At 42.2% G+C, this 26,680-nt stretch overlaps 1 protein-coding gene across 1 annotated transcript in view; it reads right to left on the reverse strand.

Moving 5' to 3' along the window:
• Positions 1 to 26,680, reverse strand: part of SLC5A10 (solute carrier family 5 member 10) — a 217,596-nt gene that overhangs the window by 20,948 nt on the left and 169,968 nt on the right. The window contains exons 10-11 of the mRNA XM_077449433.1: positions 25,236 to 25,343; positions 24,616 to 24,766 (exon numbers count right to left, since the gene is read on the reverse strand). Coding sequence (XP_077305559.1) covers positions 24,616 to 24,766; positions 25,236 to 25,343 — 259 coding nt within the window. The remainder of the gene's footprint in view (positions 1 to 24,615; positions 24,767 to 25,235; positions 25,344 to 26,680) is intronic.

Raw genomic sequence — 26,680 nt, forward strand, 5'->3', positions numbered from 1 at the left:
GTTGATCTCCTTCTGACCTGTATTTGACTTGTTTTAAGCAGGTTTTGCATTCCCATAGACATGTACAGTATGTCTATGGGAATGGCTAATATAGACTATAATGTGGCCTCCAATGTATTTTAGTGAAATGGTGAAATTTCACTGGCATCTCTAGATTTTTACTGACATGTCAGTGAAATTAGAACTCGCCTATCCCCAGTAATCAGTTACAAAGGTCCTGCAGTTGTGTGTGTGTGTGGGGGGGGGGGGGGGGGGGGGGGTACTGGCTTTATCTTCTGCCCCAGTCCCCAACCACATGACCGCATTACAACCCTACAATAGGGTCTACACTAGGGTACAGGCCTAGGTTCTTGTCAGGCATAATCTGTTTATGACACACTTTGTTTTTAATTAAACCCAGCCAACAGCACAAGCCACATTTAGAACAATTATCAAGGCTTGGCACCAAACACAATGCCACAGGACAAGCCCCATCAGAAAGAACCTGCTGGAATAAGTCGAGCTCCCTTAAATGTGAAAAATAAATAAATACACTTTTATTGTTACAAGATCCAGGCTCTCTGGGCAGGGTTATTTGTCCTAAAGGGACCTTATTGAGATGCCAAGCTTCTGTGCTGCCAAGCTGATATGCCAGCCTGCCATGCGCTGCCTTCTAAGATGGAAAGGTAGAGGAGAACTTCACAAGTAAAATCAAGCTATGTGCACGAGTCACTTTTATTCCTCATTGTGAACTGCAGCTGCTCCACATACTCCATAATTTGCTGCTGAATATAACAGACATCCCAACCTGCAAATACTAATTTCAGGGAGGTGGCGCTTCACACCCGCAACCGCCCCCCTCCCCCCCCCCCCACAGCAAAATATTATTTAAATTACTTTCTCAATATTTTTTCGCAGTGCTTCTGGGGAAGGGGGTGGGTGGCAGAGGATGATGTCAGTAGTTTTTTTTTACTTTTAGTAATTTTTTTTTTTTTTTTTTAATTCACAAGGTTTTTTTTTTTTTTTTTTTTACACTTTTTCATTATTTAGCTTTTTTTTTTTTTACAATATTTTATTTTTATTTTAAACATCTCCCCTTTGAGACAGAGATGAATGAACAGGAGACAGAGGCCCCTGTCCATTAATAAACTGAGCAGCGTAAACACAGTTTACGCTGCTCAGTAATCACAGAACACAGGAGTGATCTCACTCACTGTGTCCTATTACTAGTTCCCCCCACAGCTGGCGGGAGAAGATGGGCGCTGGTTACGGGGGACCAGGGGTGGCGGAGAAGGCCACGGAGGGGGATAGGGGGGGGAGTACACAGAGAAGCTGGGGATGATCAGTGTGCAGCAGGAGGGACAGCCACCACCCCAATCATTCCCAGGAGGTGCTTGTGGGTGCGCAGGAGCCACCGCAGAAATGCGGGAGTCTCCCGCACCTTCAGGGAGACTTGGGAGTCTCACGCACCTTCAGGGAGACTGGGAGACTTGAGATGTCTGATATAAGTGTAATTCTTAAAGGGGGGGATTGCAGCTGGATGGAACTGCACTGTGTGTAACTGCAAGTTCCAGTCCACAACATGGGTGAAAGTACATTGGATACCCCAAAATTCAATTGGTCCCATTGCCCTCTCCAATAGCCCTTCCACCTTTCCTCTACCAGATTAAAAAAACTTTTTTTTTTTTTTTTTTGCTTATTTACCTCTATACCGGCCTAGGCAAGAATTACATGTCCCTGGCAGACCTAGCAGGAGATGGTTGCAAGAACCCGAAAATGACAGCCAGCTTCTGATAACAAATAAAAAAAAAAGATAGCGGTACAGACGAGGCATGTAATAGAGGAGCAGGACAGTCCAGAGGAACAACGATGATTTTGCTGGGTATCTGCCTATGCAACAAACTTTGCAGCTTTCAATAAAGTTGAAAAAAATGCCCTTTCTATAGGTGCAGGCCATTTATGTACCTCATGAATAGGGTTGCCACCTTTTCTTTAAGCCAAACCTGTACACTTTAGCGGCGCACGGCATGTTTTTTTTTTTTTTAGTATACACTATATACACTATAAGATTGTAAAAGACCTGGGACAATTTTGGATGCCCCAAGAAGAGTAGTAATGCAGCTCAGTGCACCGCAGTGAACAGTGAGTGTGGCCAAATGTGGCTCTTTTAACACCTAGGAGTTCTGGATCATGGGCAGAAAATTGTGGGACATGCTCACAATCTCGTTACTTCCAATGGCACCCCAATCGTGCAAACACACATCTAGGTCACCGGACACATGGATTCCAGTCAGGGTTTTTTTTTTTTTTGAAGCATGGGATTAGAGCCAAATGCTCTAATAAGCTTAAAAAAAGGGCGGGCTGACAGTTGTGTGGCGATAGCGAATGAATATTCACTATTGTAACACTGATTCTCCTCCTGGCCAATCAGGAAGCACGTCTGAGACCCATCACCCATTGGCTGAAAGGAGATGCAAACGGATTGGCCGCCAGGTGGAGGAGGCAGCAGATGCACGGGAACCGAGAAAGCAGCCGCCTGCAGCCCGGAGAGAAGCTACCGTTACAAACAAGATGAGGTTTATTGTGATACAGATATGACTGTGATACAGATTTTTTTTAACACTTCATTTAAAAAAAAATACTGTACCTGCCACCTCTCTCTCTCTTCCCTTTTGTCTCCTCTGTAATTGCCCCCCCCCCACGACACTGCTCCAATCCCCCTGCTATCTGAGTTCCCCTGTGTGCTGGGGCCCCTACAGGAGGCCTGGTAGTACCCTCCTGTTGGTGGCACTGGTGTCCGGGTCTCAGGCAGAGGGAAACCTGGGCACATCATTCAAAGCCCAGACTGTCTGGGTGAAAACCGGACAGGCGGCAACCCTACTCATGAAGTCTGACCTGAAAACTCCCAGGACATTGCCAGTCAAGGCCCAGCTATTACTGTTCATTTTGACTCTAAAATGGTGAGCTCAGAGCTCGTGCCTCAGGGGAGAGAAAGCACATGTGGGGATGTTTGAATCAGAGATATAGCTTACTCCTGTGATGGTGAATATGAACAGTAATAGCTAGGCTTTACTTAGCAACATCCTTTTTAGGTCAGGCTGTACGAGGTATTGTAAATAAATGGTCTACACCTATAGCAAGGACATTATTTAATTTTGGTCAAAGCTACAAAGCTTGTTTTCATCTACAGACATCCAGGGAATCTGCATAGGCATTTTTTTGGCAAAGGTGAACTAACCCCTTCAAGTGGCGCATCGCACCCAACTCACACGGCAGTTCACGCTGCCATATGTGAAGGGCTGGAAGTGTCAATATAATGTTACACCCCAATTTCAGCTCACATATTGCACTGCAAACTGACAGTTCGGGCATGAATCAGATCGCATGGGTGTTTCTGGTGCGGACCCAAAAAAGGGTTCTGTGCGAGTTTGGTCTGAATGCGATGCAAATTCAGCCACACCATTTGTATGACTGAAATCGCATCGCACATACATCGCATGTGATTTGTACTGCTGTGTGGTGCGAATCACATGCGATCTCGCAGAGCGCACCTATGTGAACCAGGACTAAAATTCAACAGAGCTGTGTGCAAAATGATTGACTGAACAGTAACTGTATTCAGGCAACCACGGGTGCAGTGACTGAATACATTAACAAGCAGTGGGGATTTTTCCAGCTATGCTGTTAGGCCTCTTTTCCCGTTTTTTATCCATCCGTTGACAGATGAAAAACAAACCTCAATGTATCTCTATGGAAAAATGGATGTCAATGGATGATCTTCCATTTATATCAGTTTACATCTGCATCCATCAACATCCATTTTTTAAAAACAGATCAAAGACCTATTTTTGTTTTGTTAAAAACTGAAACAGACAAAATACGGATGTAAATGGACAAATGGTCTGTTTTTGCATTGGTGGTGGATGTAAAAAAACTGATGAGAAACTGATGCATAACTGATGTAAATTGATGAAAAACTGATGTAAACTTTGTATGTTTGTTCTTTGAAAAAACGTGACTGAAGTGATGAAATGAACCATCTGCATCTGTTAAAGGGGCCTTAGCATGGATGAGGGAATCAACTGATTTGTCAAGCTGTGCCTTTATTATCCCCCAAAGTTTTCCTTGCTAACAAAGGAGCAATATCTTCTTATTCCCCTAAAGTCCTAAGCTGGCCATACGCCTGCTGTGTTTTTTTATAAAATAGTATATGAAGTCAAATTGTTGTTCGTTTTCAAAGGAGCAAGATGGCAAATATTTTCTTAAACTACAAAAATTCTAACCATTGTAATGTGCATGTTCTAGGCAGAAAAGAAACCTGTTTAGTATGTCTGGGATCCCATTCAAGTAGCAGGTCTTGACAAAGTTTAAAGGACTTTTGAACAAAATGAGTTGATTTCATAATGGCAAGATTGAATGCTCTGTTGAACGATTTTTCAGAATCTACGTACAAACTAAAATGTACCCGTGTATTGCCAGCTTTAATTGTAAGCACAGGGATCGTATCATATTATCCCTCAAAATCTTCATTGCTGACACAAGGACAACAGGTTTTCATCCTATTAGCGAATTTTGCCCGTTTCAGCAGGCATTGGACAAAAGTTGAGCAATGGGTGGCCCTGCAAGCACCAGCAAGCGCAACAAAATTTTAATAAAAAATTTGAAGGAGATGGGTGAAAAATGGTCATCTAAACCGTGACTTCAGTCATTGTTTGGCAGTGCCACTGTATTCAGCGGCTGCCTAAATGCTATAGCCAGCCGTGGAGATTCCACCATCCATGCTGTTTGATTTTCTCTTGTTCAGCCCAGAAATCGAGTCGTGTGTGGATACTCTTAATTATGAACAAGATAATGACATCTTCTCATAATCTATTATCACTGATGAAGGTCTGTATTTTAGTCTATCCAGGTAATCCTGAAACTATCACCTTAATGTATCTCTATCCATGACTAGAACAACAGGTAAGAGTCATCTCCTTTGTTTTTTTAAGATTTTCGTGATAATAGAATATTATGTAGAATACAAAAGCCTGAGGCCATTTTCACATAAGATGTATATCAAAATCAATGAGGAAGCCTATTTTTGATTCTGTTTATAGTGTAAAGGTGGGGCTCCCCTTTAAATGTACTGGTTATAATGCCAGGGCCCCCCCAATGTTCCCACCAGCTGGGTCAGCTTGGTTCTATCTCCTGACAGACAGACATTAATTGAAAGGACTGCGTGAGACAAAAGGGTGAAAACAATTAGAGAGGCGTGCCGCTATACATTTTAGTGGCTTCATTTGCCTGGGTGGAATTGAAAACGCTTTAGGATTTTGGGGTGTGCCGCTCTTAGACTGCTTGCTGGCGATTCTGAAGCCAGAATGACATGATGAGTTTCAAGCACCTCCTCGTTTTTAATAAACTTGATGATGGATGCAAATGCAGGTTTTCAGCAGCATTGTTGTGAAAACTGGTGTGTTCCTTCTTTCAAAATTCGGGCTGATAAATGTCTTCTGCAAAAGATGCCATTTTCTTTTCATTTTTCTTCATTTTCTTATAAGACTTAAAAAAAAAAAAAAAAAAAAATGTGTGCAAAGAGTAAGAACCTCTGTCAGGCATTTATTGCCATCTGTTTCCTGTTGGGCACATTCACTCTATCAATATGTCACACTGGCCACTGGCACAGAAAGTGAGGCGAAATCCAAAATTCTACAACTGTCACTGGAACAAAAAAAAGGGGGGGGGGGATCTTCCAAAGGGGACATTGGTGACAACTGTCACCTTCACTTTGGAGAGATTTCCTCTCACTTCCTGTCGAGTCTCCAGGATAGAAAGTAAAGGAAGAAAAAGTAAAGTTTTTTTGTTTTTGTTTCAATAGTGTTTATTTGTTTTTTTTTAGAAAATAAGTAAGATAAAAAAAGGAGATTGTATATTGGAGCATCGAAAAAATCCTCATCTGCTCCAAGGCCGCGTACACACGGGCGGACTGTCTGGCCAACTAAGTTCGTCAGACAATCCGACAGACAGTCCGTCCTCCTTTTGAATGAACGGACTTGACCACACACGACGAACAGACAGTCCGCTGAAAGCTTGCGCGATGACGTGTACGGCACGTACGACGGGACTAGAAATTCGACGTCCAATACACTGCAATGCAACCTTCGGCCGTGTAAATCCTTTCTGAGCATGCGCCATACTTAGTCCGTCCAACTAGCCTACTCACGAGCGGATTGTCCGCTGAAACCAAGTTTGGACGGACAATATTACGGAAATTCCGAAAGACTTAGTCCGCCAGACTGTCCGCTGAAAAAGTCCGCTGAAGCCCACACACGAGCGGATTGTCCGCTGAAACACGTTTCAGCGGACTAAGTTGGACGGACAATCCTCTCGTGTGTACGCGGCCCAAGAATGCATCAGGAAAACATACAAATACAGGTTTAGGTAGAAACTTATGGGGACCATAGCACCTTGATAGGAATCAACTTTTTATTTATTACTACTAGAGCATTCAAATAACGTAAATGCAGGAGGTTCACCATCCGATTAACCCGTCGATGAAGCCTATATACATACGAGAGATCATGGATTTGGGAGCCTAGCATTACAATAACTTAATCCTAATGAAAAAGTATTAGTGGAAATAATGCCTCCTACTCAAATTATGCAATAATTAAGGCACTTGCAACGTTCACCATTGCAGCTTTCCCATATCAGTAATCAAATTCCCCAAAACCTGCCCAGAAAAGTCTGGGTTACAAAAAAAAGGGGGGCTACACACAAGTTTGGCTAAGAACAGAGAAGGGAAAAGAAAATGAGATGGAGGGGGAAGAAGGAAAAAAAGTTGACTTGATAAATATCGCTATACATTAGGGACCTGCAAGTAGGCAAGCCAGGGGGACCATATTTTATCAAAAAGGGGTTGTTTGTCACGTAGAAGTTTTTTCAGTTTTTAACTTTAGTTCTGCTTTAAATACTTTTTAATAAACAACTTGTAAGAATTGTAATCGAGAAGTGAAAATCAATAGCACTAATAGGACTATCGTGCAGCAGGATGGAGCCCATTTATAGTACTAAAATATAAGCAAAAGAAGAAGGGGCACCGGCCTACTACACTATTATAAAACCTTATTGGAAAAAAAAAAGTCCATTGTACTTACAAGGGTGCATGGTAAAGTGCATTAACATAGTACAATCCCAACACTAAAAACATGTCCATCCACTGGGACATAGGTTACATGTTTCAAGGGCTATGCCCTTTTCTTCAATAAAACCAATGGATTTTGGTTTTATTCAATAAAAGGTCTTATGGTAATGCACTAGGCCAGTGATGGCGAACCTTGGCACTCCAGATGTTTTGGAACTATATTTCCCATGATGCTCCACTACACTACAGAGTGCTTGAGCATCATGGGAAATGTAGTTCCAAAACATCTGGGGTGCCAAGGGTCGCCATCACTGCACTTGGATGCACCCTCTTCTTTTGCCTATATTTCAGTATTGGTTTTCCCCAATCTGAACTGGGCAGCAAGGCCAGTAGCAGATGTCCTATTTCTCTTCAAAAACATTAAATAGCAGCCTGCTCTGAGCTCACACATGTACTGCTGGTCTTAAGGTCCTTGCATACTAGTAGCGCTGACAATGTTTTTTGTTTTGTGCCCATTTATAATTTTATCCACTCTCTGATGACCATTCATGACATACTAGCCACAGTGTGGAGCCTGCAGTGTGGGCTTACAGCAGCAGTGAGAACTCCATGATTGGATTGTGGGAGAGACCGGGCACATGACGACGAATCACATGACTAGGTTCCCCTGGTCATGTGAAAGCCTGTACATTTGTATGGCTGTGGTAAGGCCATACCACTACTTTATAAATGGACCCCTTAGGATTATGGCAACAGACATTAACATACCTAACATGCATTTGTACGTTGTGGCTCCATTCATTCTAAATGGCACCTCAAAGCACTAAGGCAACACACCTGGGTTGCAATGTGCCTCAATACATGGCAGGGCATTGCATTACACTGCATTACAAAAAAAGAGTCCAATTGTGATATAAGGCATGTTACCACACCATAAAACTGTAAATAGACCCTTAGTGACAAAAATCACAAAAAAAACTGATTCAGCTTATTGTGGAGTACTTGGGCAATTAGCGTGATCTAAGGATTACATGAGCATTACGTGACGAATATGTGAGCACTTGCAGGCCAGGGAACAGGTTTTACTCATGATTAAGCTCCAAGGTGCATAGCAAAATGTGATGGGGGCATGGCCTGGTTGGAGCCCAGGCTGAGGTTGCCATACATCATTACTAGTGGGTCTGCTTCGATGTGTGACAGGAGGGTCATCTACTTTACCATGTATTGAAGTCTGGAGACAGGACAAGCTCCTTCCCCAGACAGCACTCACAGCAGTGGACTGAGGACTAGTACTGCTTCTAAGCCTGAGCAACTGACATACAAGTTTCTTTGGTTCACATGGAGCAGGGTTACAAAATTTGACATAAAGTAGAACACTAGGGAAAAGAACAGATTAACCATAAGAACAGGTAACTGAAAGCTCGCTTTATGTGTGGATTCGCTGTTTGGCCAAAAAGCTAACAATTCATCTGTTCCAACAAATCTTTGAAATCTGCCTGTGATACAAAGGTTTATTTTTACAATCAGAATCATGCTGGTGATCAGACACCACTAAAGGTGGAGGTGTTGGAGTTTTAAACTCCACTACAATGACATCTGGAGATGACATTTAAAACAAAGAAATATCAAGTGTCCAATAATAAAAATGACTATAAAACTACCAATGGTGGTTTTGTCCTTATGGGACCAAATGTTCAATGTCGAATGTGGACACAAAAGTAAATACGTTTAAAGCAAAAATTCTTCAAACTACACTTACCATATATGAAAAGATGACTAAACAGAGGTTATCTTCAAAAATAACCTCATATATAAAAGGGATTGTTAGAGCCAAAGATATACATGCCAGAAGTCATAGGTAGCTAAAACGTTCTTGTAAAAAAGTCACGCTTTGCCTCACTCTCTTGTTTCTCCTAAGCCTCACCTTTCACCTATAAGATCCCATAGCATAAAAGAGGTATGCTTGGAAAGTAGGACAGAAGGGGCAAATCTCAAATTTGACACGTGTACTCTATATCTGCCAATGACTTTGGCTTTCTCTGGATCCATGTTTTTGACATGATATATATTGGTGGAGGTATGGATCGCTGGGCCCCAGGGTAGGCAAACAGCAGAAAAGATTGCAATTTTTGAAAGTAGCTCTCTGACAACCGTGGAGTAGTATTGAGTGCATTAAAAAGGATATGAGCATCACAAGATTTAAATTAGTCCAGTGAGTTTATTTTTCTTGACAAGTGGTGAAGAAGCCAATGTGCTTGGGGGGCTCAATACTTCTCTTTCACCAGGGCTTAAATGCTGGCAAGTCTGGAGACCTGAATCACCACTTTACTATGCATATTGCAGTGTAGCCTGCATTTCATTGCCTGCATTTAAGATAAAGGGGGAATATTGAGTCCCTGAAACATGTTGGCTTCTTGACAATGTAGCACCCTCCTAGACTAGTATGATAGGAAAATGTTGTGTTTGGCTTGCTCTATAGCCAAAGGAGCTTGAGCTGATTGTCTGTTTGTGGTTTCCTGGGTAGTGAGATTGATTACTTACCTTGTCTCTTTTAAGAACCTTCCAGAGTTCAGGGAGAGACATTCAAATCTCTCACTTGAATATTTACTACTTTCTGGCCAATCCCTGAGAAGGTATGCCCAGTAGGTGGTCAGAGAGGGGGTAAATAGGCTGGAACCTGTTCAGACTTTATCTTCCCCTGGAGAAGGGGGGGTCATGTGCTGTTAGCCTTGAAGCCTCCCTGGATTGGCTGCTGGACTACACCCTACCTTGTATATGAGAAAACTGTCACCACAGTATATCACAGTATAGCTTAAAGTTTATTATAGAGTGGTGTAAACAGCACAGAATGTCAATGCGTTTCAGCTTCAAACAGCCTTAGCCCTTGTACACATGGTTGGACATTCCGATGGACAAAGTCCGATAGGACCATGTTGTCGGACAATGTGTGTGTGGGCTCCATCAGACTGTTTCCGTCGGAGTATCCGACGGACCAAGTTTTCCAGCTGGGCTATAAAGTTTTTCAGTGTGTGGGCTCCATCGGACTGTTTCCGTCGGAGTATCTGACGGACCAAGTTTTCCAGCTGGGCTATATAATTTTCCGACAACATGATCCGATCGGACTTTGTCTGATCATGTGTAGAGAATTCCGATCGGACAAATTCCTAGACCAAAGCTATTGGCTACTAGCCTGAATGTAGTCCCGTCCTAATGAAATAACGCCATCACGTTAAGTACGATCGGATTTTCTGAAAACTTTGTCCGACTGTGTGTATGCAACAGTTTTGGACAAAATCCGTCGGACAAAATCCAACGGATTTGATTGTCGGAATGTCCGCCCGTGTGTACAAGGGCTTAATCATGATATCATATCTGTTGTTTGTTTACTCTCTCCCCTGGATTGAGCACATGGACTTACTTCTACTGGGATTTGTGTGTAGAGCCCAATTTTTTTGGCTGCAGTTTATCTATGGTCTCCAGCTGTGGACACTGCAAACTTTTCCAGTGTGCCTAGTGTGCTGCCCATCTTGTGGTCTTCAGCTGAAAGAACTAAACCCGTTTCTACCTGGTCTTAATAACTGTCCAAACCTATCCTGTGTTCGTCAGCTGTGGGAAACAGACTGTTTCAGTCTACAGTCTTTCATTTTCTACTCATGCTTCAATATTCTTTTGGTCTACAGCTGGGAGTGAAACAATGTGTGGCTACTGCCTAGTATAGTGGTTCTTCTGCTGATTCTGTGCCTAATATTCTCCTGGTCCACAACTGATAGTTAAAGACTGTGTTGCTATCTTTTAGAGAAAGTGTCCTATGAAAAATGTGTGCTTTGACCTTTGGAAGAAACCCATACCCCATTGTCCACCCCAGTTACAAGTTTTTAGCAATAAAGGGAAGCAACCTGTAATCTTCAGTGGTCCCTTTGGGGGTAACACTACAACTACTTGTCTTCAAAAATAAACTCCTACTGGACTCACTGAAGTCTTCTGGCACTCTAATTCTTTTTAATGGATCCATGTTTTGACATGGAGTTTTAACTGAAGTAAAAGGGTTAGTCCACCTTTCCAAAATCTGCCTATGGCAGTAAGGAGCACCTACAGATAAAAAAACAAACTGTGCAGCTTTGACTAAAGTTGGATAATGCCCTTGCTAAAGGTGTAAGCCATTTACGTACCTCCCAATGCCTGGCCAAAAAACTCACAGAGATGTCATCATCCCGTTTTGCTTTGTTGCTAGGACTCTGCTAAGACACTCCAGGTGTAACTACTCCTCACCTCCACCATCACAGGAGTCAGCTTTCCAACCCCCGCACAAGTGTGGTCCACTATCTTCTCTGTTGTGTTTTTCTAAGTTTAGAGCTACTGCGACAGGAGGGAGAGAGTGCATGTGAGGTGGTTTGAATCAGCTGGGATTGTCTTAGCAATGCCCTAGCAACAAGGCAGGACAGAATAATGTCATCTCTGGGGGCTTTTCAGTCAGGCTTCAGGAAGTATGTAAATTACCTAAAACCAGCAAGGGCATTATTCAATGTTGGTCAAAGCTGCACAGTGTGTTTTTATCTACAGACATATTTTTGTCAAAGGTGAACTACAAACCTTGCCCACACTTGTGACTACTTAGCGTAAAGGAAAGGTAACACAAATGAGGAGTTCACTTTAACTGAAGTTTCACCGGGCTGATTTAGTGTAGTCATGTCACGGGCACTTACTCACCGTGTTTTTCTTCAACCGCAACAGCACTGTTTAATTAAGTTCAATTAAAACAGTTATCCAGGTCAGTTGGCAGACAAGCCAGGATCTTGCTTGTACATGGCTGCCATCCTGCAGATTCCTGCTCAAGACTCTGGCGTCATTGGGCTGGTACGATAGCTCTTTAGCGATGCCAGCTACTGGGGAAGAGACAAACTACGACGGTGTTTTTTGTAAGCTCTTCAACTGAGATCCTCTTACCTTTGGTTTGAAGTAATATATATGTTTAATGTATTCTTTATTATCATGAAGTTGTTTAAGTCTATACACTGTATTTAACCTAGGGTATCCTGGTTAAAGCCACATACTCATGGCTGCAGATTTTAAAACCACATCCAGCAGTTGTGCTTTCACCCAGCAGTAAAAGTGGACCTAGCATCAGATATAATTTGCATGCAAGTAATGTGTAATACTTTTAGGTATTTATTACTTCTCACCAAGATCAAAGTTTTCCCTTGCCAATGCCTACATCTGATTATCTATTTAGAAGGATAGTGCCATCATAGTTTAGGCATCATCCATGAGCACCAATATTTGTCCCGGGCAGAGATGTCTCCATCATGTAAGTCTTGGTGTTGGAAATGATTCTCCCTGTCTGTAGAATACTGATGACATCACCTTAGCCTTGGAAAATGGTCTACAAACTGTGGCCCTTTGCTTTTATATGGCCCTTAGGGAACTATTCCTCCAAGTGACATCAACAACGGGGCATAAATCCACCAATGACACCAAGGATTGGGCACTATTGCTTCCCTGATACCAACAATAAAACACAAATCCTTCCCCTGATAGCAACAATGGGGCACCATTTCACCCACTACAGGCAGTTACTGAGTTACAAACATCCGACTTACCGTATATACTCGAGTATAGGTCGATCCGAATATAAGCCGAGGCCCCCAATTTACCACAAAAAAAATGGGAAAACTTATTGACTCGTGTATAAGCCGAGGGTGAGACATGCCTGTCCATCCGTGTGTCCATCCCTGTGTGTCCGTCCATCCCTGTGTGTCCGTCCATCCCTGTGTGTCCGTCCGTCCATCCCTGTGTGTCCGTCCGTCCATCCCTGTGTGTCCGTCCGTCCATCCCTGTGTGTCCAGCCGCCCTGTGTGTCCAGCCGCCCTGTGTGTCCAGCCTACCTGTGTCCTGAGCCTGTGTCCTTCTGCACATACGGCGGCCATGCCAGGATCGCCGCACCTCTTCTCGTCTGTGACAGACGGCGGCCATTCCACTGTTCAAAAGCCACGCCTCCGTCTGCGATAGGCGGAACACTCAATTTCCCAGCAGTCTGTGTTCCGCCTATCACGGACATCCTCTCATTCTCGTCCGTAGTATGAGGATGAGCGGATGTCCGTGATAGGCGGACCACTGACTGCTGGGAAATTGAGTGTTCCGCCTATCACAGACAGGGAGGCGCGGCTTTTGAATAGTGGAATGGCCGCCGTCTGTCTGCACGACACGCTGATCGGGTAGACAGACGGCGGTGACTCGAGTATAAGCCGAGGGGGGCACTTTCAGCCTAAAAAAATGGGCTGAAAATCTCGGCTTATACTCGAGTATATACGGTACATATAACTTATACTTATAAACGGAGGGAGATAAGAAGTGAGATGAAATCTACCCCTAGGAAGGAAAATTAATTCCTGTAAGGCTTCATGTACACTGGCAGCTCCTGACTGCGTCAAACGCAAAGCAAGTTTTTGCTGTATCCAACGGTCAAAACATTCCAATCCTGGACGCGATTCGTCTGCATTCAGGAGAAGGAGGATTAACCTCATGTAAACACAGCAGCTCCTAAACTCTGTTAAAAGCCTATGTGCACAAAGACACATAGACTTTTATGGATTTGAGTTTAGAAGCTTTGACAAAAAAACGCCAGAAGCTCCTAAACTCAAAGTTATGCCCTGTACGCACGGTCAGATTTTCCGATGGAAAAGGTCCAATCGGATTATGTTGTCGGAAAATCCGATCGCGTGTGGGCTCTTTTTCCATCAGAAATCCGGACGGAAAAAGTTTGAGAGCTGGATCTAAAATTTTCTGACAGCAAAATTCGATCAGACTTTTTCCAATTGTTTGTAGAGAATTCAGACGGACAAAGTGTCACGCATGCTCAGATTAAATTACGAGACCAAAGCTATTGGCTACTAGCCTCTATGTAGTCCAGTTGTCCTGATGGATTTTGTTGTCGGAATGTCAGACTGTGTGTACAAGGCGTTAGGAGCTGCCAGTGTACATAAGCCTACAAGTTATCATGGGGAAAAAAAGTGTCTCCACTGAAGTTTTTTTTACCAATCCTTGTTTCCACAACAACCCGAAATTTTTTAAATCCAATTGTCACAGGGGCAGAAAGTGAGGTGAAATGTTTTGAACAGGTTCATAGACAGCAAAACAAACAATATAGGGGTATGGAAATAATGGAATCAAACATTTGGAAATGAAGAGGCAAAAAAAATAATTTTATAAACAGTTACCTATTTTTTTGGGGATTAATTCAATCCCTTTTTGTGCAAAAAAAAAAACAGTTGGGGGAACTTTTCCATATTACATTACAGGGGTGTTAACCCTTCACCGTGCTTTCTAAAAAACGTCAAAAATATCTTTTTGGCTGTCGTTACACCTAAAAAATGTACGTGTTACATACAAACTCAATTTAAGAACAAACCTACAGAACTTGTTTGTAACCCGGGGACTGCCTGTAATACCAATGATGTGTAGCCAGGGGCTGAGTAGTCTGCCTGTGTCATTTTGGGAAATTCCATAACAAGGGCTGTCTTAAGTTTGTTTCCCTCTAGTGTTCAGCCTGGACATTGTGACATAATTTCCTGAAGGCAGAGAGAGAGAGACCACTACTGAAAGCAGCAGATCGTGGGACACGTGGTCCGGAGAGTCGAGATTTACATGGAGCCAGTGCTGCTGCAGAATACAAGTTCCAGCTAGATAGATAGAGAAGAATGCTGGGTAAGGACATAAATAGTCTGGTCCGTGGAGGAGCTCTTCTTGGGACTACAGCCTTCAGCTGAGAGAAGAGAGACCCAGCTACTCTGGGGGATGTGAGCAGGCACGACACTCTGGCCAGCGTGAAAAGTCTTCAGGGAGTGAGGTATACATCTGCAGGCAGATCCATCATTGCCAGCTCTCTGTCGGTTGAGTAACTATTGAGGTTCACTCTCATTGTCACTGTTACCGACCCTGCTGAATTGTTGTGTCACCAGGTGCACGGCCAGACACCCTTCATTGGTTGCATATTCTTCAAGAGCCTGTTCAGGGACATCCTATTTCCTTGAGCCTTGGTATCATCAGGACTGGTAATCGGGCAGAAGCCCACCCTGAGTAAATCTAACAAAAGACACTGCATGCAGACACCTTCACCCCATCTCTTTACACAAAAGCTCATAGCAGGAAACACTTTGTAAATGCTGTCCACTCTTGCTGGTCCCATTGCACAGCAACCTTTCTGGGCCCTTGTTAAGTTAGCTGAAGATTCTAAACGCCTACGCTACAAGGACTTCTCTCCTTTTCTCCCCCCACATAAAGGACTCTGTTCATAACATCTGTGTGCATTTAGGGAAATTCTTCCTCAGAATTTGCTTATTACATTCTTTACAAATTGTGGTCTTATAAATTGTACTGTCTACTTTCTGAGCCTGTGGCATCAGGATTTTAAGGGAGCGGTTTGACACAGAAAGGTCTTTCTCCTCCTTTTTATACCTGGGGTCATAAGTTCTTCCAGGGCCAATTGGTTATTACAGTTTGATTTATTGTGATTTCCCTTGCATTATATATTCTTTGTATACTTGCTAACACTAAAGTTTGAGATCGAATGATATCTGCATTAACATTCCTTTCTCTTTGCAGACTTAAGAATCATTAGTAAAATGCTAATTTGCTTTGCTACAGTCCGGTGTCTTTGCAATTGTATTCTTTCTTTGAATTATGTCTGAACCCAGGGTGTCAGAAGTGTCGGGAGGCTTCAAGGTCAGGGCTAACTTTGGGGACAGTCATCTTCCAGCGGCCCTTACAGGGGTGGCACTACAGATGCAGTATTGCTTAATTCCATTGACGCCAGGGCATTTTCTACTCACGCTGGCCACGGTTCAGCTTCCCCATAGTCTGAAGGACAGTAAACTGGCCCTTTGCTTAGGCCAGGGGTAAAACTTCCTAAACAAAGTCACTGGCTAGAGATCAAGGAAGGCTTTCTAAGGTGCATGGTGTGTATGTATTGAAAACAAAACAATATGGAAACGTGTAAGAATTTGAGCAACTATGACAGGGGCCAAACTATAAAGGCTGGACAACTAGGTCAGAGCATCTCCAAAACTGCAGCCTCTCAAGTCGGATCCAAAAGAAGAACTATCGTATTTCAAATTGCTAAAAAAGTTAATGCTGGTTCAGATAGAAAGGTGTAAGAACATACAGTACATCACAGTTTGTTGTGTATGCTGCATGAATGGGCTTGTGAGCATCAGAACTGAACCACAGAGCAGGAACGTGGCCTGGTCTGATGAATTCAAGAATGGTTTGGGAACAAAACAACAAGTTTGAGGTGTTGATGTGGCCTCAAAATTCTCCAGTTCTCAGTCTGTCGAATATGCTAAAAAAACAATTGCAATCCATGGAGGACCCACCTCACAGCCTACAGGACTTAAAGGATATGCTACTAACAGCTTGGAGCCAGATACCACAGCATACCCTCTGAGGCCACGGGAGTCCATGCCTCAACGGGTTATGGTGGGTGGTCATAATATTATGGCTGGTCGGTGGTATATTTATCACTGAATCTTGTGCCTGGAGTTCCCTTTTTAACAGTGTCAACATACCATACCTCTAAAACAATATAGCTGTGCTATAAAAATATTAATTAATGCTTCTCGTAATGCTAAATTGGTGTAATGAATTTATATAAATAATTTAGGAAATATGTTAATTGCTACTTAACACATTTAGACTGAAAAATGTGGAATGTAAGGTGATTACATTCATGCCCATTAGATGAGAATATATGAATAATTGTCTGAGGCCTAATTGTGTGGCAGCCAATAGTAGTAATTAGCTTGTCCATTTACAAGAATGGAACCATCAATGATGGATGAACCATGGATATGTTGCTGGTTGGGAATGAAAGACAAAGCAGTTTACTCATAAAAATTGGTGAAGTCTGCCTGCTTCTGCTCTGTGTCGGTGAAGATGATTCACCAGTGATTTGGTGTTTCTCATTCTTTCCTCACTCCATACAACATCAATCAACCAATCTATTAATCAATCAATAACTCTTAAAGCTGTAGATTAGGTAAACATATTTATATTGGTTCATCTTCAATCAATGTAAGCCTGGCCAATACTAGTGGAAGCTGGAAATCACTGTAGTAGGAACCACTATTACAATGATCGACGCTAGCTTCCAGGTTCCGTGCCACAGGGGGCCGCTCGCTTGTCCCGGGCGCTATTCAGAGAACAATTATAATTTTCCCAATGAACGCAAAGAATTCTTTGATTGAACTAGGTGGGGTTGGGGAGAGGTTGGTGATACCAGAATTTCTACTTTGTCCAACCAAAGAATATGCAAAGTGTACTGTAAATGGCACCTGGATCCCATGCCAAAGGGGGGTCGCTTGCTTGGCATGGGATCCAGAAGCAATCACTGGAGTAGTGGTGTCTACTACAATGATTTCCAGTCTCCACAGTGATCTGACAGGTATAGATAGCAATCAAAAGACTCTGTGCATAGGCAGTATTATGGTAACCAAGCATAGCAGTCAACACAAAAATTTGTGATACCAAATTCTGAATATAATAAATCAAAATGTGCAGCGCTAAAAAAACGTAAAAATATCCCATACTAAATAAAATAAATATAAAAATACAATTCAATTAATACAAAATAGTGCTTAGTGATAAAGTGCAATGTAGTGCAAGAATGTGCAAATAAGGAAAAAGATATGTTTATGTTTAAAATCGATGACAAATTAAAGTGCAAAAGTACAAACAATAAAGTGCAAGATAAAAGTGCAAATAAAACATTCACATAAAGTCCATATATAAAGTTTATAAACAAGCAAAGAAAGTCCAAAAATAAATATGTGATTGAAAGTGCAAATCCAGCTGACACAGTGTCCGGGCAACCCAACACCAGCCTCTTAGCAGAATTAGTTGACCACTAATATAAAATGGTCAAATAACACTTTATGTCAACTCAGTAACTGTTTCAAACAGTTGTGACACTCCACCACGTGTGCTCATCCAAACATGCAAACATATAACGCCAAGTCTATTACCAGAGAATTTTATCCAAAGAACACTGTGCCATTGGTTCCCTTAACAATCTATGATAGACCACCCAAGTGGGTATTTCCACTATCATGTGTTGTGCACACAATGACGATGAATAAAAGAAAAAAAAATGAATGAGCGCTAGGTGTAATTTCTTGTCCATACGCATCATACAAAAATCAAAATGAGTGAAAACATCAATAGTGTAATACCAATATTAAAGTGCAATAACTTAGAAGTCCATTAGTGTCCAAAATTAATCGTTCATCAATGTGCTAGAATTTCCTATGAAACGTGCTGCACACAATTCATGCAAGTATAAGGTGCTGTATCAAAACAGTGCTTCTCTGTGTCTCCACACCACGACCTCCTCTCAGACTGTAACTCTGACCTCCTCTCAGATCTTTAGCCTCAGGTATTAAGTGGATCTAACAGCGCTTTAATGGGTTTCCCATACAGGATAGCGGTATGGCCAACTCCCTTGCAGTCCCCTTCCCTGCCTTTCCAGCTCAGAAATGAAATGCCAAATACAACATCATGTAACCCATTTATTTCATAAAATACCAACAAGGCTTCCTGATGATGCTGTTGACATTGAAACGCATAGAGTCAGGAACACAGTGCGTCTGATGTCACTTCCAGAGACAAGAGTTTTTTGGGACAGTGGAACACACGCCATACCACCACCTTGCTGGAGAGGTAGTGGGCAATTCCAAGGGATAAGTACCCTGCTGGAATCTGCTAGTGCCGGCCTGGGCACCCATACATGTGAGTGGTACATTTTTACCCATTGTTTGTGTTTTATGAACTAAATGGGTTGCACGATAATCTTGTGTTTGGCTTTTCTTTTCTGAGATGGAGACTGAGTGCAAGGGAGATGACCATACCACTATCATGTATGGGAAACCCATTAAAGCGCTGTTAGACCCATTTAATACCTGGGTCTAAAGATCTGGTGAGTTACAGTCTGAGAAGAGGTTGTGGTGTGGAGACACTTGCATGAAGTGTATGGAGCACGTTTCATAGAAAATTTTAGTGCAATGATGAGTGATTGACTCTAGTGGTATTTCCCTCTTAATGTTTTTACTCATTTTGATTTTTGTATGATGTGTAAGGACAAGAACTGACATCTGGTGTTCACTCATTTTCGTTTATATTACCAGAGGATGTTGACCATAAAATTGAAATGGTTTAACAGTGCATTGTATGGATCATCTTCACTGGCAGGCAGGTGGCGGTCTCCCTCAGATTTTGGCCATTGGAATGAATGAACACCAAAGCGCTACATGCTCCTAGCGCTTATGCACATTTAGATGCGTTTACACTTGTTTAGGCACGTCTGATACTTTTTGCAGGAAAGCGCTCCTCTCCAGGACATGCTGGCCTTTGGTTTTTTTCTTCTACCTCTAAATGCCCCTGCCTCTAAAAGCCTGCAAATGCTTATGTGTGCATGGTCACATTGGCTAACAGAATTTTTTTTTTCAAATGCCCTTAACCACTTCCTGCCCGCAGTACATCATATGACGTCCTTGACTTTCATTGGGGATATCTGAACGATGTCTGCAGCTGCAGGCATCATTCAGATATCATTCTTTTCTACCTGCGATTCTGTGCACCGTAAGAATGATCATAGCGGCAGTTCTGCCAGTTGATCGTTCTTACAGGCGACAGTAGGGGACCCTCCCCCTCGCTGCTTCTCTCTGCTCTCTTGTGCCATCGGGGACCCGGAGAAACAATCCGCTGCCGCCGGATGAAGAGAATAGAGATTTACGGTGACCAGATGGTCACCCAGTCATCTCTATGACCGTCTGAGGCCCAGACTCGAAGTTATGATGTTACGTCCAGGCCACAGATGTCAACAAAGTGGCGATCTCGGCGGGAAAGCATCAGATCTGTCTTTTTTTTCGATCTGATGCTTTCCAGCCTGGAGGAGAGATGTGGGGTCTATGATAAAGAGGACCTGTCACACACCATTCCTATTGCAAGGGATGATTACATTCCTTGTAATAGGAATAAAAGTGATTAAAAAGAATTACAATAAAATAAACATCACATTTTTTTGAAAGTGTCCCCATGTGCTTGCACACTGAAGCGAACGCACACGTAAGTCCCACCCACATATGTAAATGGCATTCAAACCACACAAGTAAGGTATCGCCGCATGCATTAGAGCGAGAGACTTCTCTGTAACTCCAAACATGTAACCCATTCCACAAGTGTGCACAATTTTAAAGCGTGACATGTTAGGTATCTATTTACTCCGCATAACATCATCTTTCACATTGTACAAAACGATTGCGCTAATTTTACTGTTTTTGGTTATTTTTTTATATGAAATATTGTTGCGCAAATACCACGTGATATAAAAAGTTGCAACGACTGCCATTTTATTCCCTAGGATGTCTGCTAAATAAAAAAACATATATAATGTTTGGGGGTTCTGAGTAATTTTCTAGAAAAAAAATTATGATTTTTACATGTAGGAGAGGAGTGCCAGAATAGGCCCGGTATGGAAGTGGTTAAAAGCAGTGTTTTTTTGGCGCCTAGTGTGGTGAGGCCATAACATTTCACAGATCTGACATCGAGAAAACATTCTATTCTTTACATCTTCCAATTAGTGCACATTGACAGTTGATATGCAGTCAATATTTGAAGACTCCAATTAGCTGACAATAGAATTGTGGTAAATAGGTTTCCTAACACGGGCACATATAGTGCTAACCATGAATCACCCGGCAGACACTGTCAACAAAACATTTGTAATCTCTTCTGAAATTAAAAGTGAAGCGCTCGGTCATGTGAAGGCTTGTTTCATGTACTCTGTGACTGCATCTACATGAACATGTTACTGAATAAATTTTGCAGACCTAAGGCATTTACCATGTAAACACGGACCTACATGGATTGTGTAATTGATCATTATAAAGAAATCTTTATGATGCTTTTAACAAATCCATTGTACAGATGGGAGTATTTCAAGGTAGAAAAATGTAAACTCGTTTTAATAGTTATCAGAGAGTGGATGTTTATACACCATTATAAAATTCACCAGAACAATGAAAATGAATGATTGAAATAGACTAAATGGAAATGTGGGAGGTTAAATGACAGACTAAAGTGTACATAAAGCCAAAACCCTTTTCTTTTTTTGTTTTGAGTACGAGGAAGCTTTAAAGTGTTACTAAACCCACAACAGTAAAAATCAGTCTGTATATGCAGTAAAGCATGCTTGTTATACTCACTGTGGAACCGAAGGGGTTAATCCTATGCACAGGCTGTTTGATCCTGTCTTCTTTGATCCTCCCCTTCTTCCACGGTCCCCAAACCATCTCCATAGAGTACAAAGCTTTGGGGGCAAGCTGTACATGCTCAGTTTGGTGTGTATTGCTAGAGAGTTTTTTTTTTTGTATTGGGAGGGTGCATGTGATCAGCACAGGGCTAATCAGCACTGTCCAGACAGAGGGTCAGGAGTCATGCAGCCTCATAAGACAGTCAGAATAGAAGGAAAACGCCTCCTACAAGCTTTAACCAGATATTGATAGAAGTCGCAAGACTGAGTTCCGATGTCACAAGGCTTAGTTCCAATGTGAAAAGGTAGTTTATATTTAACCACTTCAGCCCTGGAAGGATTCTGACCAGGCCATTTTTTGCGATATGGCACTGCGTCGCTTTAACTGACAATTGCGCGGTCGTGCAATGTTGTACCCAAACAAAATTGACGTCCTTTTTTTCCCACAAATAGAACTTAAAGTGGTATTTGATCACCTCTGTGGATTTTATTTTTTGCTCTATAAACATAAAAAGAGCAACAATTTTGAAAAAAAAAATATTTTTTACTTTCTGCTATAAAACATTTCCAAAAAACAAACAAAAAACCCCCCCCCCCCAAAAAAAAAACTAATTTACTCATCAGTTTAGATTGATATGTATTCTGCTACATATTCATGATAAAAAAAACAAAAAAATGCAATAAGCGTATATTGATTGGTTTGCGCAAAAGTTATCATGTCTACAAAATAAGGGACAGATTTATGGCAGTTTTATTTTTACTAGTAATGGTGGCAATCAGTGCTTTTTAGCAGGACTGCAACATTGCAGTGGACAGATCGCACACCTAACTGACATTTTTGACACTTTTTGGGGAACCAGTGACATTATTACAGTAACCTGTGAAAAAAAAATGCACTGTTATTGTACTAATGACACTGGCAGGGAAGGGGTAAACAGGGGCGATCAAGGGGTGAAATGTGTTCCCTGTTTGTTTTTTAACTCTATGGGGGGGGGGGGGGGGGCTGTGTGACTGGGGAAACGCACAGATCTGTCTTCCTGCATATCTGTGTGATTTGCCCTGTCAGAACAGAGATCTGCCTTGTTTATACTTTGTTTGGCTGCCCACAAAAGGGAGTTCACGGGCCGACGTACAGCTACGGCAATTCACAGGATCTTTCCAACCTGCCGCAGTATAATGACGGCGGCTGTCGGCAAGCGGTTAATAAAACTAATGCATTTCCAATAGTTTCTAATAGTTTGCCCACTTCTATTAGGTAGAGCAGGATACCTCAGGTGGGATCAGACTCGGATCCAAACTGAAAACACGCCTCCGCTTATCCCTTACGGTGAACATATTGAGCAAGAAGAAAAACGGATAAGGGTCTTAACCCTTCCCCACTCTATCCAAAGCAAAAAAAAAAAGACAAGTTTTTCATCACATACATTTAAAGTTTAAGAAATCTATTTCAGGCTACAAGCAGATCCAATCAGAGAGCTACTAATACTGTCCAGTAAATGCAACTCAGTATACCTTAATCTTCATTTTGCATCATTCGTTGTAACCAGAATTCAAAGGGCACCTCACAGGGTTACAGGGAGTGTAATTCCTGAAGGTTGTGCAGTGTCACTTCCTTTGTCTGCACTTCCTGTACTAGTAATCACATTTAAACCTCCCTTTGAAAGCCAGGTTTTGAATGTGGTAGCTGTAAGAAAGTCCTGAATACTATCAAAGAACTTTCTGAACTGATTGTTAAGGTGACGAGCATTGTATTGTATAGGAGGAATGAGAGAAAGTCACATGTTTTCCCATATCTGGAAGTAGTAGGCAAGGCTCCAGAAAGATAATGGAACATTGCTGGAGCCTGGGGAAGGTATCCATGGAAGGTAAGGTGACCAGATTTTTTAAATAAAATCCGGGACATATTTTTTATTTACTTGTAATGGCGGCAAGCAGCTACTATTAGCGGGACTGCGATATTGCAGTGGACAAACCGGACACTAAGTGACACTTTTGACACTTTGTGGGAACCAGTGACACTAATACAGTGATCAGTGCTAAAAGTATGCACTGTCACTGTACTAATGACACTGGTTGGGAAGGGGATAACATCTAGGGCCATCAAAGGGCTAAATGTGTACCTAACATATGTTTTCTCACTGTGGGGGAGGTGCTTTTACTAAGGGAAGGCATACATCCCTGTACACAGGATCAATGTCTTTCATACTGACAGAACGATCAGCGGGTACCGGTGGACATAGAAATGCAGGATCACATACTTTATATATACGTGATCCTTCGCAGCACAACCGCCCTGTAGCAGTAAATCTGCTATCAGGCGATCGGCAACTGGTTAAGATCATCAGCATTATGATAACTCACAGGCAGCGGGCACTCTATCATGGCTCTGGCTGGCTCTGTCACCATGTGTCACATAACATGGCTGCTGGGTGCTGATTTTGTTAACTTATGACCAATATGCCAGAGAGACAGACAAAGTGCAATGTAGTCTATTCACAGACACCCTCAAAACACACCTATGTTGAAGCCTTGAAGGCACTGGCAGCCCCACAATCGGATCCACTTCCCCTCTGTTCCTGCTGCTGGACACCATGGGCTGAGCTCAGCTGCCTCTCTCTGCCTGTCGCTGCCTGCGTCACAGCCTCGCAAGTCTCAACTCTCAGGGCCCTGGCTACTACCACTGGGTGAGGAGCGGGAAGGTCACTCTGCCAGGGAAGTCAAAGAGATAAGCAGGCAGGCAGCTGGCAGAAGAACATGCGTGCGGAGCTGAATCGGCATGCACCCAAAACTGAAGAAATAGTTCCGCCGCTCCGGCCAGCACATGATCATCAGAAAGGGCCACAGATAATGGAAAAAATACACCCACCCTAAGCTAGTAGGAGTGGCAGAGCGGGGGGGGTGTAATTCTGAATTTTTTTTTTATTCTGCACTGACTGTCTTTGAAATTGCCCCATCCCCTGTTTAAATTCAATTTGGTCCGGGGACAGTGTCCTAAATCTGGGGACTGTCCCCAGAAACCCAGGATGTCTGGTCACCCTAATGGAAGGAGAAAAGAGCTATTCAGAGAGCCTTTACCCATTCAGGTGGACTTTAAAGTGAAGCCATTTTGTAAAGTACATAAAGTACTAATGTTAAAACTGGATCAAAAGTTCAGTCTTACTTTTGTATAAAAACATGGTATCAGTTGGGCAATACTGCAGAATCCACTCACCTTCCCACCAACAACAGCTCCTTCTCATTTGCGTTCTTCCTGAACTTCCTCCAGATGTCCATAGTAAAAAGTGTGCTGCTGCTGTTAAAGATGGAAGTCAGTGATGACATAAGAGCAGCCATCATCACGGCGATCATCAGTCCACGTAGACCTGTCACCATAATCAGGAGTGAGTGGAACAAAAGAAAGAAAATGAAATAGGTTCATAAACTGAAAATGGACGAAGTGCAGGTCATTCCTGAACTACAACCACTACAAGGCAAAATGTAATGTTTATTTCATGAGCAAATCTAGACTATGCTTCTGTTCTACATCTGTCTTCTGATGTCTCTTAAAGATTTAAGCACTTAAAAAAAGGTTCACTTATTCTTTAGACCCCCATCTCCCCATTCATACATCCACACATTCGTAGAAAAATAAGCTTCAGTTATTCTTTGAGTGATTAACTAATTTATTTCCCCAAGGTAAAATTTCAGGTATCCCCTGAAATTGGCTGGTATAGGCCCTCTGAACTCCTTGGATCCCCCATATATTAGCTGGATCCTTGTTCCTGTGAATCAATCCAATCAGTGAAAAAGTATTGGAAGAAAATGATTACAATAGGTTGGAATATCACTTACCACTAGGCATCAGCTCAATGACCAGTTTGGGGTATGCAATATTAGAGCAACCAACTTCAGCACCACAAACTTTAACACACTCTTCGGGTACCACACAGCCAACAGAATCTGCAAGACATGTATAAAATACAGTAAGCTGCAACAATGTATAGTAGTGTTACCCTTCAAGACAAGGGTCAACAGGATTTGGCAAATTGAGTTTGACTTCAAATGACCCAGTCCACTTCCACCTTTGACTATGAAAGTAAAACCTCTATTGCCATCACCTTAGGACTTTTTGAGCTTGGCCCAAACATTTGACACTAATAAAGATTATGTAGCCAAATATTTGTAGACACCTGACCATGATATCAAAAAATATGTATCCAAAAGCATGTGAATACCCCTGCAAATGACGTAGTTCAGTTGTTTCCAGTGCCACAGCACAAAAATATATCTTAGACAACTGCATACTTCTAACCTTGTGGCAACAGTTTGGGGAAGGTCCTCTTCTGCTCCAGCATAATTATGCCCCTGTTCATAAGGCCAGCCTTCATAAAGATATGGTTTGATGAGTTTAATGCGGAAGAACTCACACATTCCTACACATAGCTCTGAGCCTCTGACCTCAACCTTACTGAACACCATTGGGATGAATTTGAAGGCCTGTTGTGAGTCTGCTATTGTCCTACAGTACCCGATGACTGGATGGGCGCAAATTTTCACAGAAACTCCAAACTCTTGTGGAAGGCCTTACTAGTGGAGTGGAAGCCGTTAAACCCACAAATGGGGAAAAAGGAGGGGAGGCAACTTCATGCCAATAATTTTGGAGTTGGATGTTTAACAAGCTTATATAAGTGTTATTATCAGGTTTCTACAAAGTTTTGGCCATATAGTGCATTGTTGGGACACTTTCCAAGTACTGAGAGGTTGGCAAACCTACAGTAATCAATCAAGTTTTTCCATTACCCAAATCTTCCAGTGATAAATTGTGAAATTTGACGAATGCCACAATTTACTGCCATTTGAATAATTAATTATGTCAAAATTCTTTACAAGAGAGCTATGGAGGCAAAGATCTCCTTAATGGCACGGCACAAAGGGATTACAGCCAGATGGGGATTTCTATGTTACTGCAGAACTCCTTTAAGTCCCTACCACAAAAAGAACATCTGCTCCTTTGGGAAATCTGGAACGGAATTGGATTTATGTTTCTTGTTTTGTACAGGACTGTGTAAAGTGTTACAGGAAGATGCACAGGTTTTTATTTGTTTTGGGAAATTTTTCTGTATACACACACTTTTCTATATGCAAATCTCCATGCTCAATATTATTACTCATGCTCAACCATCTTTCCAAACATCCTAGCAGGAAATTGTTATAGCTCATGTATGCAACAATTCCAGCTGTTGCATACATGAACATAAAAGCTTATGACTTTGACAACAATGATTTTATGAAAAGGA

Source organism: Lithobates pipiens, unplaced genomic scaffold (genome assembly GCF_037356315.1).
Source record: "Lithobates pipiens isolate NorthernLeopardFrog02 unplaced genomic scaffold, aLitPip1_a1.2 Scaffold_22, whole genome shotgun sequence".
NCBI lineage: Eukaryota > Metazoa > Chordata > Amphibia > Anura > Ranidae > Lithobates > Lithobates pipiens.